Source organism: Apis cerana, linkage group LG7 (assembly GCF_029169275.1).
Source record: "Apis cerana isolate GH-2021 linkage group LG7, AcerK_1.0, whole genome shotgun sequence".
Classification (NCBI taxonomy): Eukaryota; Metazoa; Arthropoda; class Insecta; order Hymenoptera; family Apidae; genus Apis; species Apis cerana.
Window position 1 is genome coordinate 57676 of NC_083858.1, and position 20178 is coordinate 77853.

A 20178-nucleotide genomic window follows, 5' to 3' on the forward strand; every position below is an offset into this window, starting at 1 on the left:
TACATAAATATATTTTTTTATTGAATAATATAATTAGGATAAATTGAGAATACCCCAAATTAATTGAAACATTTTATTCATTATTTTTTAAGCAAAAACACAACAAAATTCAAGTACATTTATTCCTTACACATTTACTTTAATTCAACTAAAATGTAAGTATACGATAACATGTCTCGTGTAAGATGCAATGTTAATGCTTACATGCTTATGAATGTATGCACATCAGTTGTAAATACTTGATGAACATATTAATTGATGTATGAAAAAATCAATGTATTTGTTTGGTATGCATGCCCAGATAAAATCATTATCATTATCATCATCATCATCATCATCATGAAACTTAAAATTCGTTCATTGTTTTTATTTATCTTTTTTTTTTTTGTTCAATTTCACAAAATTTTAATTGTTACATAAATCACTCGATAACTCCTGTTCTCTCATTAAGGAGAATAATGCTTTGAAATGGTTACAAAAATGGTAGCCGCGGAATAAGGCACACAATTGATGCAACGCGTATTTAATATAGCGATATATTTATCTTTAATGTAACTGTATGTTGATGAATTTCTATCAATATATGGATCATCGTCCTGGATATTATGTATATGATACTTAGGGAATCTAAAGCTTTGCAGGAACGATTGTGCCTATATCGCTGTTGTGATAATAGTTTTATTATTATTATTATTATTATCAGTATCATTAACATTATCATTATTATTAATATTAATAATCAATATTATTATCATATTTGATGTTACTAATGTCTGGATGATCGGTAGTTTTGTATATACAGGTATCTTTGAGGTATGTTTTGCCTTATGATATGGGATATATATATATATATATATATATATATATATATATATATGTATATATGTATATGTATATATATGATTTTTTTCACGAACCACGTCTATTGAACAACTTACATAATATGCAAACTGAGGTATTCGATCTACTTGATACAACTCAACTAAACATGAACTATGTCATAACAAGTGCAATTTTCATATGCATTTATGTATATAAGTGAAATGTGTTCTCTTCTATTTCAGATTCAAAATATCTATTATATAAAACAACATGCACTTTTTTTCTTTTAACTTTTTTGTTTAATGAAAATCAATATAATTTAATTCGTCTCGTAGTTTCGTTTATATACATCTTACATTAGCTTGTAACAGCTACAATACAATTAAATAGTTTGCTTCGTTTATCTTCATGTTCAACATACTCTTTGTAGTCTAATTCATTATTACTGCATTATTACTGCACAGCTGTCGCATATTTATCTAAAGCATAGCTCAATTATTGAATCGTTCTCGAATTCCCCAAAATGTATATAATATTTGCTTATTTAGGAATCTTAAAATGTGCACATCATGATTTTACAACTCTTACAATATAAGTTGCATATGAATAGTTGCAACTTTTTTAAGCAAAAGGCCATCTAACGATGTACGTGGTACGTGGAACGATAATAGCGTTTTCTTTTTTCACTTTTCGTGCTTTAAAATGTATGTTTTGGAATAAGTTTTGTAAAAAATATGTTTTATTTTTGATGTAATATAGTTTGTGTGTGTATATGAGCACGCGCGCGCGCATGAGTAATGCTTATAAAAAATTATGGCGAGAACAAAAACGTGAAGACAATATGATTTATAGTATATTTCAATCATATTTTTTTGTTGTTCTTTTACTCTACTTTGTAGAGTTCAGACTTCATAATTAATTGTATTCATACAATTCAAAAAATTAATTATTTGAATCTTAATAAGCTCGATTCATTTTAAACAATATACCAATATACGACGAATCTTTCGTTTGGTATGTTTTAAAAACAAAAAATAAAAGACGAATGAAAATGAAAAAAAATAGGAATATGTGCACCAACTTACGCATTGACAACAATGTCAAAAATATTATATATATATGTGTGTGTGCGTGTGTATATATATATATATATATATATATATATATATACATATATATATACACACACACACATATATATAAGTAATATACGCTCTCATGTATACAACATTTCAACAAAATTATTCATTACGACTTGAGAGCGATCTCTTAAAAGCTATTTACAAAAATGAATAGCAATACATAGGCTTTTTTATTATTATCTTCTGCCATTGAGCAAGCCTCTAAGTTTTAAAAATCTTTCAAATGTCGAATCCACAGGGTTGTTTCTTTCCTTATCTTTCGATAATTCATTTGATGCAATTACAAGACGCATAACAATAACGATAACAACAACAACAACAACAATAACAATAATAATAATCATAATCATAATGACAATAATAATAATAATAATAAAAATAAAAGTAATAATAATAATAATAATAATAAAAATAAAAGTAATAGTAATAATAATAATAAAAATAATAGCAATAGTGATAATAATAGTAGTAATAGTAATAATAATAATAGTAATAATAGTAATAATAGTAATAATAATAGTAGTAATAGTAATAATAATAATAATTAATAATAATAATAATAATTAATAATAGTAATAATAATAATAATAATAATAATAATAATAATAATAATAATAATAATAATAATTAATAATAATACATAATATATAATATATAATAATAATAATAATACATAATAATAATAATGAGAAACATAATGATAGCACGATGAATGCATGTGTTCGTAGAATGTATACACGACATATGTATAAATCAGCAAAGAATACAACGTCAGAGGCTTATGGTATTTAGAAAAGGACGGCCTTGACATCAGTATTTGAAAAACGTCCCTGTGGAGGTGTACGCTTGCAACGAGGCGCTCAATAAAAATACTCATAAAATCATTGAATTCGGCAACAAACCGCCTTGCATGGTATTGGGGTCTCGGTTTCCTGACCGTATAACGTTCGTGATTTAAAAACTTTCGAATCAATCGCCAGAAACAGAGAGTTTCCGGTATAACAGCTTTCATATACTTCAAAAGCTTCATCAATAGGGATATTATTTTTATCTTCAGCGAATTTTTTCTGCGTTGGAATCTCATTCTTTTCCTCATTCTTATTTGGCACTGATTTCGACGATGATGGTGATTCTGCTTTTAAACTAATTTCCTCAATGCTGGCGCTTTCGCGTGCCAATCTATAATATTTCTGCACGTAGTCCAAATTTACCTGTTCAATCTCGATATTATCATCTTCTGCAGCTTCCCCATCACATTGTATTCCTTCACTTTGTAATATTCTTTTCGGAGTTATCACAGGTTCAATGATTTCAGCTTCCCAACATTCTAGTACATCGGGTTCTTCTATACTATCCAAGGAACCTATTCTACTACCAGTCTCTTCATCTTCCATGCTGCTACTTCTTTTTAATCCTTCCTCTGTCTTTCTTTTTTCTTTAATAATCGCTTCTTTAACTGGTTCACTTTTGTCAAGAGCTTTAATCACCGTAGGAGGATCATGATGATTACGCAAATTCGGATCGTATGTGGAAGACGTCAATAATTTTCCGTCCTCTGAGACTACGATCTCACCTTTCTCGAATGTCCTTACATTCATCGTATCCTCGACAATCCCTTCATCGTTCTCATCATCCACATCCTCGATACATTGAATCTTTGTGTCAATATTATTCGAGGGATTCCGCGCGTGCGATTTCCCTTGTTTTTTCGCTCGCCTTGCATTGACTCTCTTCGAGTCTATCCGAGAGTTTAAAGCAACCCTCATACCCGCAACGCTATCTGTCTCAGTAAATTCGCAAATGTCACCAACAACATCTTGTTGTTGCTTAGCCAGATTTTTCTTTTTTGTAATATTCAACTCTTCCTGTTGGCCACAAGAATCTGACGAGGACACTGCCTCGTGATCTATCTTACCGCCCAACACGTGTCTGGCCACTCGTCTCCGTGCCTCCGATCTTCTTTTCGCATCCTTCTTTCTTCTCGAAGCTCCACTATTACTAACTTCCGGCTGTTGTTGTTGTTCCTGTCTACCCTTGATGTTGCTGATTCCTGCGAATTCCCCGCAACTAGCTGCGCACGACAATGCCGCATTGTCCGCACCGCTATTAACAGATAGTGCAGGCATGGGGTTGCCTTGCAAGTTTTTTGGCGGCTCTTCATCCATATCATCCTCGTCCTCCTCACAATCCATCGAGATAGCCGATGTGATGAACAAATCAGGCGATTTTTCCCTTCGTAACCATTCTGTTACCGCCTTCATAATGGGATAATCAGATAATTGTGTCTGACTCTCAAAACCAGAATCCTCATTTGTTGCTTCAATCGCTTCTTTACTCAAGCGATTGCATACCATTTTCATTTCAAATTTACTCGATACTTGATTATCCTCTCCAACATTATCACCGCAAGGTTCCATTTTCGAATCGTTCGACAGATCTATCTTCTTCTCTATATTCTCAGCCAATTCATGTATTTTCGTTTCATTTTCTGATTCAACCGTGTTGCTTAGATCTGGGCCAGGTGTTGGTTCTCTCACGAATTTCGCACCCTTCGCGTATTTTCGCTTGGATAGATTAGTCGACGACGATGATTTACTGCTCGATAAAGATTCGTGATTCTGATCTTCGCGAATCGATACATTCTCTACGTTACATTCTCTAGGCGTGATCGATCTTGTTTTTTCGTCGTTTGGTACGGGAGACGGTGATCTCGAATTTGCTAACATCATTGACGTGTTCTTGTTACTCGAATCCAGTTGCCCATTCACCAGGATCTCCCCATTCATTTCGTTGCTCGATCGTTCGCTTAGCTCATTGGCACTCGATGAATCATTATTTGTTGTTTTGGTAGTGCTTGGCAGTTTCTCGATCTCAGTCGCCGCCTCACTGGCGACCTCGTTCGTCAAAAGAACTGCCTCCTTATTCTCGAGGAAGCAGTTCGTCAGTCTATTCGATTCGTTAACCGAATTGGTAATCGCGTCTAGCGATTTCGATTGACTGTTTTCTAATAAAATCGTTTCTAATTGATGATCAGACTTGCTGTTCTCGATCGATTTATCGTTTTGATTCTTCGAATCGTCGGATACGACGCCGTTGCATACCTCATTTGAATCGTTATCGACGGAGGTCGTGTCCGAGGATAACGTGCTCGGCTGGTTTATCGTCGAGCTCATCTCGGACGTAGACGTATTGTTGGCGGAGGTTGAAATAGCGGGTAGCGAGGTATTAAATTCAACGACTTGTCGCAACTGGAACTCCTGACATTCGGGATTCAGCGGCCGGTTGCTAATTGTTGTCGTATTCGTAGTCGAAGTTGAACACGCTGTCCAAGACAGCCGGGAAGACGGTAGACCGGTATCACACTCGGAGCTGTACTCTCCTTCTTCTTCGTCCTCCGTGTTACCCTGTATTTTAATAACAATTTTTTAATCCCTGGACAAATTTATAAAATTGAACTTTTACTTTTTTCAATAATACAATTTTTTATTATTTCTTTTTCTCATTTTTTGGTTTATTTGCATAAGATTTCCATCTATTTTGAAATCGAAGTGACAGTTTTTTTTATAAATATGATTTGATATTAAAATCAATGATACGAAAATTATGAATTATATGTGTTAAATGTATTTTGCAAATGATGACTTGTTGATTAAAAGAAAAAAAAATGTAAATGTAATTGATTGATTGATTGTCTTAAGATATTTTTTGCTATATATCAAGGAAAGAAATATCTTAAGGAAAATCTTTTCATATTAATAAAATATTCTATTTGCATTCTTTTTCTTTTTTTTTTTATTTGTCAATTTAAATTTCATTTAACATTATGATAATGTTTATGCTAATGAAAATTTTAAAAAATTTGCATAATATTTTCTTCATTAATATTGCTTATGACCTATCTAGATCATAAAATTAAACCAAGGTTGCAAAAATTAAATTATTTATTATGCTATAATAAATTTTTTAAAATAATTGATTTGTATTTCTCATTTTAATACTTTATATAACCGCTTTTTATATACCTTGAAAAAACAATACGTACAATAAAATATATATTTTATTTATTTTTTTAGCTCTTACTAATAACTAATTTCTGTTTCTTCGCTAATTGCAAAATTTATCCACTCACCGTAGCAAGTCTTCTTTGTTTCCTTCTCTTTTTTTTCTTTCTTCGCTTGGCACAGGCCGCCGACATGGCCGCAACGTCTGTGGTTCTGATCATGGGCCCACCCTGTATCGTAACACCTTGTACAACAGAAACACAAACCGATTAAACCTCGTCGTATAAGCCAACCACATCTATTTTAATTTACAAGTTCAACGAAACGTGTATTTTTTCTTATACTTCGACTCCTAGAATTCTACTTATCAAAATCGGGAATTCAAGGAATAAAAGTCGTTGTTAACGTGTATCGAAGGGCGCGAGTAACTGAACTTGGCTTCTCCATCATTTCCTCGTCCTTCCGTTTCCCGCGTGAGCAATCCCCACGGGACCGAGGAAGTTATTTTAAACCGCTTCTATTTGAGACGCCACCAACGATGGTCAGATCTCTTTGCCAAACTCAAGACGGAGAGATCTCTCGTCGCCCCTCGTACAATTAAAATTAAAAATATTTGATGGCGTGTGTACGATCATCATGGTCGTATCATTCGTTAAATGAAAAACCGGTTTTTCTCGCAAATGGATCAATAATAACGAATATCACATATGTACGATTATCGTGGCCCTATCATCCTCTAAGCGAAAAACCGGTTTTTTTCCCTATGAGTGATCCGTGAATATCATACGTGTAAAATCATATTGGCCATATTATCTTAGGTGAGGAAACCAGGTTTTTATAAATATGGATCAAATGTGACCCGTGAACGTCAATGATTGATGAAATAATGCTTGTTTATCTTTTCTTTTCTTTTTTTTTTTCTTTTTCTTTTTTTTCTTTTTTTTTTTTTCTTATTCTTTGATGTGCAACGTGCGAGGCAGCGTGCTAATGCTGACGATGGCTTAACCAGAAAATTGATGATGAAACGCACGGATGAAGATAATTGAGATACGATTGAACGTATGCAAGAGAACACACACATTACGAGCGTGTTAGAGAGTCTTGGACTTTAGTTACGATCGCCAGATAGACCGCGGATATCCTCGACTGAGATTCGTCGAGGATTATTTTTATGAACCATAGCACGCACACGCGGTGGATTGCGTGATGCGAAACCGGGTTACGCGAAACGTTGTTCGAACTTCTTAAGGAGCTTTCTTCGTCTTTATTTTCAGTGACAGAAAACGAGAATTGTTTTAATCTAAAAATAAAGACGTACAATAATTTTGCATTTTAGAAATAAGAAAAAAAACGTATATAAATAATATATAATAAATGATACTTATGTACGAATGAAAGGATAATTACAGATCTTACTTTGGATATATGTTCTTTTTTTTTCTTTCTTTTTTTTTTTTTTTTTTTTTTGCTAATTTTTTTATGGAATATAAAATTAAAAGTTTTCTATTAAATATCTAATAGTAATGAATCACATTTAAATATCTCATGATTTTTAATTGTAGAGTCACATGTTCATATTTTAATTTAAAAGTAACATGTCATAGTTTAATGTGCAAAGTATTTGTAAAATAACAAGATAAACATTTCTTTTAAATGAATCAGAATTGATTTCTTAAAAATCAATTTTTTTCAATTTTAATTTTGAAGATATATGTATAAAAAAAAGACTACATAAAATATTGATTATTTTAAATTACATATCTTCTATATAAAAATATATGAAATATAGAAAATTAATTCTTAAAAAATAATGACAGGATGAAATCATACAATGATTAATTATATTTCTATATTCATTTATATCAAAAATAAAATATCTTTGTTTCTAATAGATACTCTTGCATAACACTCTTTAACGTTCATTATTCACGTCTAATAAAAATATTCTCAAACTCCTTCTTTCAATAAACCTGCTTCATTCGAATTAAAAGAAAAAAAGACAACAAGCTCCATTTTTGAACAATGTTTTCAAATAATGAAAACGAGGAAAAGGGAACATTTATTTCGTATATATCTTCGCGATCGTATCTAAAGAGTAGCGGCTCTCTTTGCGAATTATTACCTTTTACCTTGAATGTGGTAGAGGCACGGCGGTAATAAAACAGCAATGATGCCGATGGACGGGACAGCAGTCATGAATCTGGCTATATCCCTTTCTCCTGGCCGCGCATCCAACCGACACTGTTCTCGTTTAACATTAGAAACAGGTACAATCAAACGTACTAACGCCTAAGCTGACGCAGCACGGGGAAGGAGTGATCGGATAAAAGATTGCGGTGCATTTTATGCTACTGCTTACGATCATTTTTTTTTTTTTTTTTTAATACATGTTACGCGTGTAATATATTACTTCTTGACCTGGACCCCATCTCGCATGTCGATAACAAATCAAGTTGTGTAACGTATTTCTGACATTTATTTGAAACACAAACACGCGTAGCACTTCATCAATCTTTTCTGTTTTCATTGAATTAAAATATTTTTGCTTAAAATTACATGGAATTTACATAAGTTCGCTTATTTCTTTTTTCTTTTACAAATATTAAATTTGCAAAAGAAAAATTTATACAAGAATAAGTTGGAACATAAAATTTTATGAAGAACTTTAAAAGGAATAAAAAAATATATATATATATATATATATATTTTCAATAATTTATTCAGCTTATTGATAGCTTATTGAAGCTTCATCAAATGAAACGTAAAATGTCGTTCAAGAAAAAATCCACTTTCCAATCAAACCTTCCCCTCAAACAATTTAAATCAAAATTGTCAACCAATACCCACCCACCAAGATTACATGTATTATTTATCTACATAAAATTGATTTAAGAATAGAGAAAGCTAAAATCCCCCGATAAAGAAAATTCCCATCAGCGTAACACAGTCAAAATGATTATGTTAGTCGCAAGCGGATTACACAACAACGCGGTGCTCCCTCCCCGAAGTGCGCAGATTCTCTCTTAAGCCGCAAGAAAAACAACCTTGGCATGTTCGTCCGTTGTTCCGTCCATCCGTCCATGAACAGAACCAAAGCTACAAGAGAGAGATAGAGAGCGAAAGAAAAATCCGCGGCTAGACATGCGATAGCAATTGGAGCAAAGGTAACTCTCTTTCGAGAATTCATTGCCAATAACAGAGAAGGAATAGAGAAAAGAATAGGGGAGAGCCGAGGAAGACCGTTTTTTTTTTTCTACACAGTCTTCTTGTCGCTCTTCTCTATCAACTAACCATTCACGTTGATCAAAGGAGGACCAAACATGTAGTGGCCGGGGTACATGTAAGGCTGAGGAATCGCTGGTATCACGTGAGATACGTGTACCGGTTGCTGCATCAACATTGGTTCAAAATAGGGTCCACCGTTCTCCAAAGGTTGCTCTTCCGTTTGTTGCTCATCCCCATATTGTTCCTCCATTTGCTCTTCCATTTGTTCCTCTATCTGCTCGTCCGCTTGCTGTTCCTCCTTTGCGTTGGTAAACTCTATGGGTTGTTCTTCCGTTTCTCCGGCCATACTACCGCTGCAACTAGTGCTACCTGTTCCACTCTCGTTACTGATTCCATTTGAATTCTCCGTTGGTAGAACCGTATTTTCTTGCTCTTCCATTACCACCGTATTTTCCATACTTTGATTGTTCTGTAAATAATAGTAATAATAGTATTAAAGTTATTAAATTTGTTTGAATAATTTTATTTTATTTGTATAATAAAATAACTATGTATTATTTATATAATAAAATACATAATATCGATCAAAAATTCAGAATCTTTCTTAATAATCCATATTAAATGTTCTATTAATTTCATTAATAATTTAATTAATTCGTTCTGAACAGAAATCAATATTATAATTTTTCTTTATCTCGAAATATCTTTTCGAAATATCTTTAATCGAAAAAAAATCTATTGATATAATATTTAGCTAATTTCAAATTCTTAGATTTAATATCATAGTGATTTTTGACTTTTATCCGGTAAAGTACATTATATAAAGTACATTCTTTATACCTCGTAATTCATTATACAGTACGGTTGATTAGGCAGTTTGGGTACGTAAGTTGGATTAATCCATTCTATGGGCCTAAGAGGCACAGGTGCACAAGGCACGGCCGCCAAAACACTCGGTGCAACTTGGGATTGCATCGGTGCTGGACCAACCAACATCACAGGATATTCGTAATAGTAACCACCCATGTGGTCATAAAACGTCCCATAGCCCAATTGGGCGCTGGAATCCATCATTGGTGGATATTCGCCGGTACCGCAGTCCCTGTCTAACAACTGTTGATCCTCAGTCGTTTCGCTACCATCTGTAATTGACATGACAAAGTTAAACAAGAAAGCAAGAAGTTAATTTTAATTATACTCAACATTGATGATGCATAAAGGAAAACAGATATATGTATGTAAGTTTTGATTGAAAACCGTAATTACTTTTGAATCCCTTTAATAAATTTTTTTCGATGAAAAGAAAAAAAACGAGATTTTAAAATTATGTTAGGTATATATAATTCAAAGAATTCAATAGTGAAAGAATTAATCAAATTGTAGATTTCATTATATATATATTTTTAATGTTTGATGAAGAAGAATTAGTATAGAAAAATTTAAGATTCTCGCCCACTTGATCGACGACTGATAGGCATTGATTTATATACACATATTATCGCCCATTTGACAAAGCAGTACAGTTTTCAATTGTTTATATATAAGCAAGATATCACATATTTCATAATAAGATGAAATGAATATATACTCGTGATTGTGTGAGCAGCGGCGATCGTGCCTTGATCAGCAAAACATTTACGTTGTCAACGAAACGATGATGTACCGATACTGAGCCATTAAATGAGCATACTTTTAGCATAAAATAGATAATTAATATGAACATATCGATGCTGATTAATTGTTTATTCTTTCTTATGAGATTTTGCGGTTATAGGAACGAGAAAATTATATATCAAGAAATAGTTAGAGACTTCAATAATTATTTATATATATATTTTATATATATATATATATATATATAATACTCCAATTCCAACAACATTCAAAAAAAGATCAATCAAATAACAATTAAATAATCAAATTAAAAATTTTAAAATTTGTCTAAAATTTCCAAACTTTAAGTCTGTATGAAAAAAATAAAGAAACATAAATTGAAGCTTGACTCAAGCTCATTGTTAAATTGAACAAAGGATTTTTCTTTAACGAATATCTTCCACAAAATCTCTCAAATCTCTCAACTAAGACAAAAGGGATAAGTCAACTATTCTTCTACTTGTCTCTCGCCAACGTCTCTCAACAAGATACAATGGAATAACACAGAAAATCATACAAACTTCAAGAGGGTGATAGGGGTAATTCCAAGCAGCTTCCCGGAAACGACGTCACGACCAGGAAGGCGAACGAGACAAGCCAGAAATTCGATGAAATGCATCACGTTTCTACCTATACCTCTACCTGCGGTGGAATGAGACGCCGATTGGCTCTCGGTGGTCGAGGAAGTCGCGCTGGTGTTCGCGTTTCCGGTCCAGGGTTTCTTCCTCGACAGATAACCCTTTTTAAACAGCATATCCTGACGGGGTGTCGTGATCCTCGTGTACTCGTCCTCGTTAAAGATAATCTTGGGCTGGGACGGTGAACCGGTTGTATCGTCCTTGTGCCGTGCCGCACTACCGGCGTATGCGCCACCATCGCTACTTCCGGTTCTACGCGGCTTGTATCCGCTCTGCCGACTAAAACTGTGCGTGTTCGTGTCATTCTCCTGCCCTTTCAAGAATCCATTCCGTAATCCTTCTTCTTCGTCCTCTTCGCCGGGTGGAGCTGGAAATTAAATCAAAGAAATATAGTTGGATTCCATGGTAATTTTCTTTTTTCATTTTATGATTTTTATAATAACATATTTTGAAATGATAACATTGATATGAATGGCTAGAGTATGCCCCATTTTAGTATTTAGAATTTCCTTTTATTTTTTTAATCTTGTTTATAATCAATTAAAGTTCGTAATCAATCGTTTGTAACAAAAATATATGTTCCTTGATATTTTTGTAAATAAAACGTATAATGAATTAAAATTTAAAACAATATTTTCATCGTTCAAATAATTAATTAGTTAAAGTATATTTTGTGCGCGTAAAATAAAAATTGAATCGATATTAATTATAAACTCTTGTGTTAAATTTATACATATGCATTCGAATAATTTAAAATTACCTAACATATACCTATAATATACAATGCATATTAACTTTCTCAAGATAACATACATATGTACATGTACTTCAATTTCACGGTACATTTTAATTATTTCAAAGCGAGACAGAAAATTAATAAGATGAATTTAACTATCAAAACAGATTCTATAAGTAATATGATCTCTTACATAAAAATTTCACTATTATTATAAACTAATAATTATAATATTTCAATTAATATTATAAACTAGTTACTAGTATATAATATATAAACTACTTGCTGTAAATTTCTATTTGAACTATTTTGTATAATTGAATATGAAATATATATTTCAACCCCCAAATTTAAATATTATTTTTTCCATTTTCTCAATAAAGATTTTTTTACATAAAACAAAAAAAAATGTATATGAATATAATAAATAGTTTTTCGAAAAATATATTACATAAATAATTATTGATTAATCTAATATTAACTGTTAACTAAACTCATATATTTTTTTAAGAAGATTGCAATGATTTTGATAGATGGATAGATTTAATAAGTACTTATTAAAGTCATAAGAAAGTATACTGAACGATTTCACAAGCGAAAAGAACACTGGTTCAAGTACCATCAACTCAAATTACAGAGGAATTTGTTATCCGAGTGCAATGGTGTTCGTTATCCATAAACAAATCCTCTTGTATTGGAATGTACATACTATTAGTGATGTTTGAAATGTACAACGATTGAAAGTAAAGGATCGAAGAAATCTCATTCAATGCTTTTCAATTGAGTACATTATTGTTCAAAAGTATGGATTAATTAAGATGAAAATCTATATGATAGAAAATCAATTGAATAAATTGAAAATACAAAATTTTTCAATATCCGATTTTTAAATAAATTTTAAATATGATAATTAATTAAAAATGTATACCTTTAGCATAAAATTATTATTTTTAGAAAATTTCTCAATTGATATATAATTATTAGAGTTTGAAAATTTGCATAATTATGGTGTAATAATTAATTATAATATATATGTGTATATATATATATATATATATATATATATATATATATATATATAATTATATGATCCAAATGCGATAGGGATATATTTGTAACAAATTTAATCTTTTATAATAAGAATTTTTCTTATTTTAATTTGAAATTTGAGAATATAATATAATTTTGATATGTAAATTAATTTACGCCAATATAATAATATGGATATATTAAACGATAAAATTTAATTCTTAATTAATATTTTTAATTAAAATTTTAACAATAGTTTTCTAAGCATATTGAGATGATGCCTCTTCATTCTGATACTTAAAAATAAAACGTGATATTTATAAGTGAATAATAATGCGACCTATGTTTATGACGTGATAAATGTTTCTTACATCATCTTGTAGTCCACTAATCTCTAATTCTGAAGCTCTGTGTAATTATAAACTACAATTTAAAATGTTTGAAAACTTTCGAATGATAGATATTTCGAATGTAGATATTTTTAATTACGTCACTTATTATTTCCTTCTTAATACCTTCTTTAGAATACTTACTTCTTAGAACACTTCTTAGAATATTATTCTTTATTATGATTTTATTATAATATATTTCAATTATTTTTTATATATAATAATCTCCATATTTATCATTGTATTTTATGATTCAAATGTCTGGTAGATGTATTATTATGTAAATATAAATTATCGTAAAATTGTTATGTTTATTGAAAAGATAATAGTTTGTAATTCTTATTCTCAATATAATGTGTGAAATTTCTGGAACAATTCATCAAATAACTTGGTACAATGATGATAGATAAAAATAAAAAATAAAAACACAATCATCTATTCATATAAATAACGTAATTTCTTTTATAATTGAATATTCTTCAACAAAATTAACTTTTTGAACATGAAAAATTACATTATAATTAATTATATTTAAGCATAATATTATAAAAAAATATATTTCTTACATAATTTTAATTCAAACCATTTCAAACCAACTTGTTTATAAGGCATTTTATAGCTGTATGTAACCAAATGATAATTTTGAAGTTATAAATAATTATAATAGTAAACATTCATAAGATTCGATGATCAAAGAATACTGACACAAATGCATTGCAATTATTAAATGCCATATTAAGAATCAATACTGATTTCACAACGTGTACATATATTTTTTTTCTTTTTTTATAATAACATTTACAAATATATATATTTTTGACATTTTATAAAAAAATGTTTACTAAAAAAGCTATTATAGAATTTAATTTTAATTTATTTAATTATGTTTAATTAAATAAGAATACAATAATAAAAATTTATTCAAAAAAACATTTATAGTAAAACTTCATTTATCAAAATGAAATTTTAATATTCCATTAAATTTTTTACTGATTGAAATTACTTATCTGAATTTTAATTTTTATTGTTTCAAAAAAAAACCATAAATGTTATAGAATTGAATTAATTTTATAAATAACGATACTAATAAATTTTTTTGAATGACAATAATGTGATAATAAGACAAATGAAATTTCACAAGTTTCTATCTAATAATTTAATTATATATATATATATATACACAATATTGAAAAAGAAATCTATAATGTGACATAAATCAGAATTATAAATTCTATTAATTATATAAATTTTTTTCTAAACAAGTTTGAATAAATGAAGTTATATTATAAACGAATACTATTAAATATACTAGAATTGTTAAAGTAAAAAAATATTTATAAGATTGTATTACTTTATTTATTTATTTATTTTAAACATGAAATATGTAAAATCAGTTTGAGATATAAAGATTACAGGAATAAAGAGATCAAAAACAAAAAAGCAAAAAAACTTAACTTGCAAATATAACTATAATTTTCTAATGTGATTAAGCTTCTACAGACTAAATTTCTAATTGGTGAAACCAAGCGAGCACTTGCAAATGCTTTCAATTTTCTCCACAGTGATAAAACTAAACAATTGATTCTCCTTCATTGTGCAATTTTGTTCTATTTTACTAACAAAATCCATATTTTTATCTACTCTATGACATTAATTCTATTAAATCGTGACTGGTCATGGATCAAACGAAGCGTGTGTGCGATAATTCTTTTAATCAAAACGAATATATATAATACGTAATTTATTATATTGTAAAATGAGATGAATAGAAATAATGGCAAAATAAAAAGCAAATAAAAACAAATAATTTATAAGAAATTTGATAAATATCATTGATTTTTAAATTTCTGACAAATAATTATCAGATCAATATTATTTTGAAGATAAATTTGTATAATAAATTTGTTAAATTTAAAATTAATTTTAAATATTTTTCTTTCATTTTATTTTTTTAATTAAAATTAAGAAAAATAAAATAGTAAAATGTTAACTCGCAATAATGAGTTTTATTGAGTTGAGTGAAAAAAAAAGAGAATTTTTTAAAATTGACATAAAACTAAAAATTAAAATTCTAAAATTTCTAAAATTCATGATTTCGATTATATAATTCTTATTAAATTCTTGGAAGAATAAATTTATCCGAAAACTTTAGAAGTTTTAAAAGAAATATATAATTAAAAAAATACAATATCGATTAATTCTTATTTTTAATAAAATTACTTTCTAAAATTAATTCATTTCATTAATTTTTCTTCAGAAATAGAATTTTTTTTTAATGCGAAAAATTATCTTTATTATTTATTGTTTATTTTTCTATACTGTTTCTACACATTAATATATTTATTTTTCTGAGACATATAAAAGAAATTTCATATGAATTCAATAATAAGATTATTCATATAATTGAATCATCGAATATATGTAATAGTTTTTTAATTTATTCGAATTTATTATGATTAGATAAAAGTAATTATTATTCATTATATTATTTTCTAATGAAAATAAGATCGAATAGTTATAAAAAAATTTTATATATTTACATAAATCCATGCATTCGCAATAATATTTAAAAATATTTTTTAAAAATTAAATTTATACATGTGAAGATAAATTAAAAGAAAAAAAAACATGGCATTGAAATATAATAAGCGGAACCATTAATTAGTAACTTCTGAACAGCAACGAGATTTATTCATTTATTCATTTATTCATTATAAAAGGGAAATGAATTGTATTTTTATGTAGAAATATTTCTATTCACCCCTTTTTACGATAAACTATTATCTAAACAAAGACCAGAGCAGTTACACAATTATTATTTATCCAACCAATATTATCAGGAACCGATGAAATAAGTGACAAATTAAAATTTTATAATCTCGCAATTTCATTTCTAATTTTCCAATTTTAAAAATTTTAAATTCATATCTGTTAGAAAAAATAAAAAAATAAAAAGATAATGCGTGTAATTCGTGTATAAAATTCGTTTGTAGAACTCTTTCCGTTACGTAAGAAAATTTATTATATTATCGGAAACACGTAACTTGTAATTTGATCGTTCAATATTGCTAATAATATTAGTTGCACAGTGTAAGAGAGTTTTGAATGTAATAAAAAAACATCGAGGAAGCTCTTCGCTAGGGACCATGATCAGTCTCTTCCACAGAATTTCCGTACCGTCTTGGTACCTCGCTAAAAGTAGAACGTGATTGGAGGAGCCGATCACGTGGATAACCCTTCGTTGCCGGCGCCACTGCATTTCTGTCCGCGCCCTCTACGTTGGCCGCCTTCCTCGCGAAATCCTCCTTTCCACCCTTTCTTCCCGATGTATATATCGTACACTACCAGTCAGTCACCCTAGTCTCTCACTCCAACTTCACACTTTGTTCCTCTCTTTCTCTCCTTCCCCTTTCCTCCTTTTTCTCTTCTTAACAAGAAAAAAAAATGAAAAAGAAAAAAAAATTGAAACTGAACGAGAATGAAAGAGAAATCGGGAGGCTCTTGCACAATGATCGATCGATCAATAATAATATTAATGGACGAAATTATAGATTCATAGATTTTCGCAACAAAAAATTTATGTAATTTTAACTGGCTTTGTAAATTTATCTCAACGTAATTTTCGTTATGAAAATTTATTATTTTAACAATAAGTGTTTCGTATCTATTAACATTAGCAATTTGAGACTCGTATAATTTCGTTAATAGTGTTAGTTTAATTGTGCAAGAGTATCCAATAGCCGTTAGTCGTCTTCTTAACCCTTTCTCTATTAGCGATTATACTTGTTCACCACCGAAGCCATCTTAGCATAGCACGAGAGATTATGATCGATGCAACGATCACATTTTCTATATATTTTACATTGGTATCGTTGAATTTTGATCGTTAATTTTGTTATATTGTAACAACGTATTTTAATATTTTGATATTTTACATGATAAAAAGGTACCTTCTATTTAGTATCGAACCTATCTTATCACCATATATTTTGTACTCTACGTTTTACTCGATGAAGACCACCAATAAAATTTACTTCTCAAGATACAGAATTCAAATGGCTTAAAGGAAATCTATAATCTAAACTATCACCTATATAATTCAACGATACCAATGGAAGATCAAAATTGCTAAAGGAAATATTGTCACATACCAAATATCACACTCGTGATTTCCTAAATAAAATCGTACAACAAGAAAAATTATTTCATGCACGCTCTTAAAAATTCAATTGTACAATATAGCATATATATGTACATATATATATATATATATATATATATATATATATATATATATATGTATGTATATGTATAAACAAATAAAAAAAAAAAAAAAGAAGTCTCTATCAACGTAACTGCGTAAAACACGCGTCTCGTATAGCCATATCATGCGAATGCTCCTCAACATAAACGGCCGTAGCGAAAGGGTTAAGGTGCCTACGACGATGCACGACACCCCCGGATGGAATTTCTCTTAGGTTCCCTTTCTATTTGCTGTTATATAGTTTAGAAATGTGAATGCCACTGATAAAACGCGCCAAATAAAAGGAGGATGAGACTGAATAATCTGGTGCACGCGATGCCTCGAGAACGACTGCGGTTGACACGAGGAACAGGGGAGTGGTGGGGGAGGGGCAGGGGAAAAGAGGTAAGAGAGAGATGAAAGATAGAGAGAATGGTTTACTAGCTGGCGGACGTAGCTCATTGGCCGACGGTCGTGGACTAGAATAGCAACAGAATTAGAATAGAAAACGGGCGAGGACCAGTGTTGGCCATCGGTGATGCTAATCGTGCTGTTGAAGATCGATTCTCTTTACCTATCTTTCTCTCTTTTTTCTTCTTTCTTTTTTCATTCTGGTTCACTGAATTCTGAAGGAAGATTAGGGTGGATGGATGATTAATGAGAAATTTTACGACGAAACATTTTGAGTGAAAGGTTTACAATTTTGTAGGCTCCATATTTTTTTTTTTTTTTTGATTTTCATTTTGATTTTGTAAAAGCGACCATGATAAATTTCTATTCATATAGTTTCTATTAAATAGTTTATTAGTTAATATATGTATGCATATAATTTTTATAAATGATGTTGGTTATTTGTTAGAATTAATAAATAACATAATTTGAAACTTGATGAAAGTATTTGAGCTTAATGTTGAATAGATATTGATATTTACAGATGCATAATTTGTAGAATTGCTTCAAAAATTTGAGAATTTTTAGAAAAGAGAGCGCCTTTTTATTTATAATGAAGATTTATTTAAGATGATTATTTATCACAACATGATTATTTATTACAACTTAATTACTGATTTTAAAAATGTGTACAATTAATTTTTAACAATCTAGATAATTGTTAAAAGATGATCATGAAAATGTTTATATAAAACATTTTTTTTTTATCAAAATTATTTGATAAAATGATCGAAAGGATGAAAAATAATTCTGACTTTAAAGGTACGAGTTTTTTTAACATTTTTTATATTTAAATTAATGATTATTGATAAATTTTAAGAATTTTGAGATTTATATTTAATTTAATTAATCGTCAAGTTTTGAAATGTTTTATAATTTCTTAAGAATGAAACAATATTGAGAATTTTAATATAATGTAATGCTTTATTTGAATTTTTATTTAAATATTTATTTCTTTTTAATTTGTGAAAATTAGGTAAATGATATCATCATTAGATTTCACTTTGATAAATATCTTTAATTTTAATCTCATGAAAGAAGCAAGAATAGAAATTTAATGAAATAATGTTTAAGGAAGATTCGTTCAATTTTAATATAAACTACTATTTTTTTTTTTATCAAGAGTGAAAAATTAAGTTTTCCATAGGAAAATTAATTGAAAATTAAATGTAAAGATTTTCTTATTATAACGAACAGTTAGAAATATCTTTCGATGTATTTCGGATAGTTTGACAAATGTTTGAAATTAGGTTAATCGTAATTATATCATTTTCAATTTTAAAATGCTATTTTATTAAAAAGAGAAGAAAAAAGAAATTTTCTTACTTGAGATAATATTTCCTAATACAGTCTTTTACAATGATCGTATTCATTTTAATTTTTTTTACAAAGCTTCCTTGTCCTTGAAAAACCAAGCTTATATATTATCATATTTGGAAATATTTTTTAGATTCAATAATTTTTACAAGAAAATTATTGTAACAAAATTCCAATACTCAGATTTTCCTATAGTAAGAAAATTATTTCTAACAATTTTTAAATAATATTACTTTAAAAACTAGTGAAATAATATTTCTATCGAATTCTCTAATTAATGAATCTAATGTAATTCCGTGAATTGTTATTTTGAAATAAATTTCTTTAGAGAGAATTATTATTACTATTTTTATTTCATTCAGAACATAAGATAGAAACTAGAAGATTTGACCTATTTTTTAAGGTATTCGAAATAGTATTCCCATTTCATAATTTTTGATCCTATATTGTATGCAAAGCCAGCTTCTTCGGTGTTAATAAGATTTGAAGGTTCAACGTACCGAGGTCGATTGGAATATTTTAAGTAACAAATA

At 29.1% G+C, this 20178-nt stretch overlaps 1 protein-coding gene across 17 annotated transcripts in view; it reads right to left on the bottom strand.

Moving 5' to 3' along the window:
- Positions 1–59: 59 nt before the first annotated feature.
- Positions 60–20178, bottom strand: part of LOC108003822 (uncharacterized) — a 58144-nt gene continuing 38025 nt past the window's right edge. For 2 of the 17 annotated variants that reach the window (XM_062077428.1, XM_062077432.1), the window contains exons 2-6: positions 11474–11848; positions 10031–10332; positions 9257–9659; positions 6094–6209; positions 60–5368 (exon numbers count right to left, since the gene is read on the bottom strand). In XM_062077428.1, the coding sequence (XP_061933412.1) occupies positions 2846–5368; positions 6094–6209; positions 9257–9659; positions 10031–10332; positions 11474–11848 (3719 nt within the window). In that variant the 3' untranslated portion in view covers positions 60–2845. Of the gene's footprint in view, positions 5369–6093; positions 6210–9256; positions 9660–10030; positions 10333–11473; positions 11849–16812; positions 17063–17786; positions 17852–17991; positions 18237–20178 lie in introns of those variants that run through there. The other 15 variants (XM_062077423.1, XM_062077420.1, XM_062077416.1 and 12 more) reach the window with 15 other exon arrangements.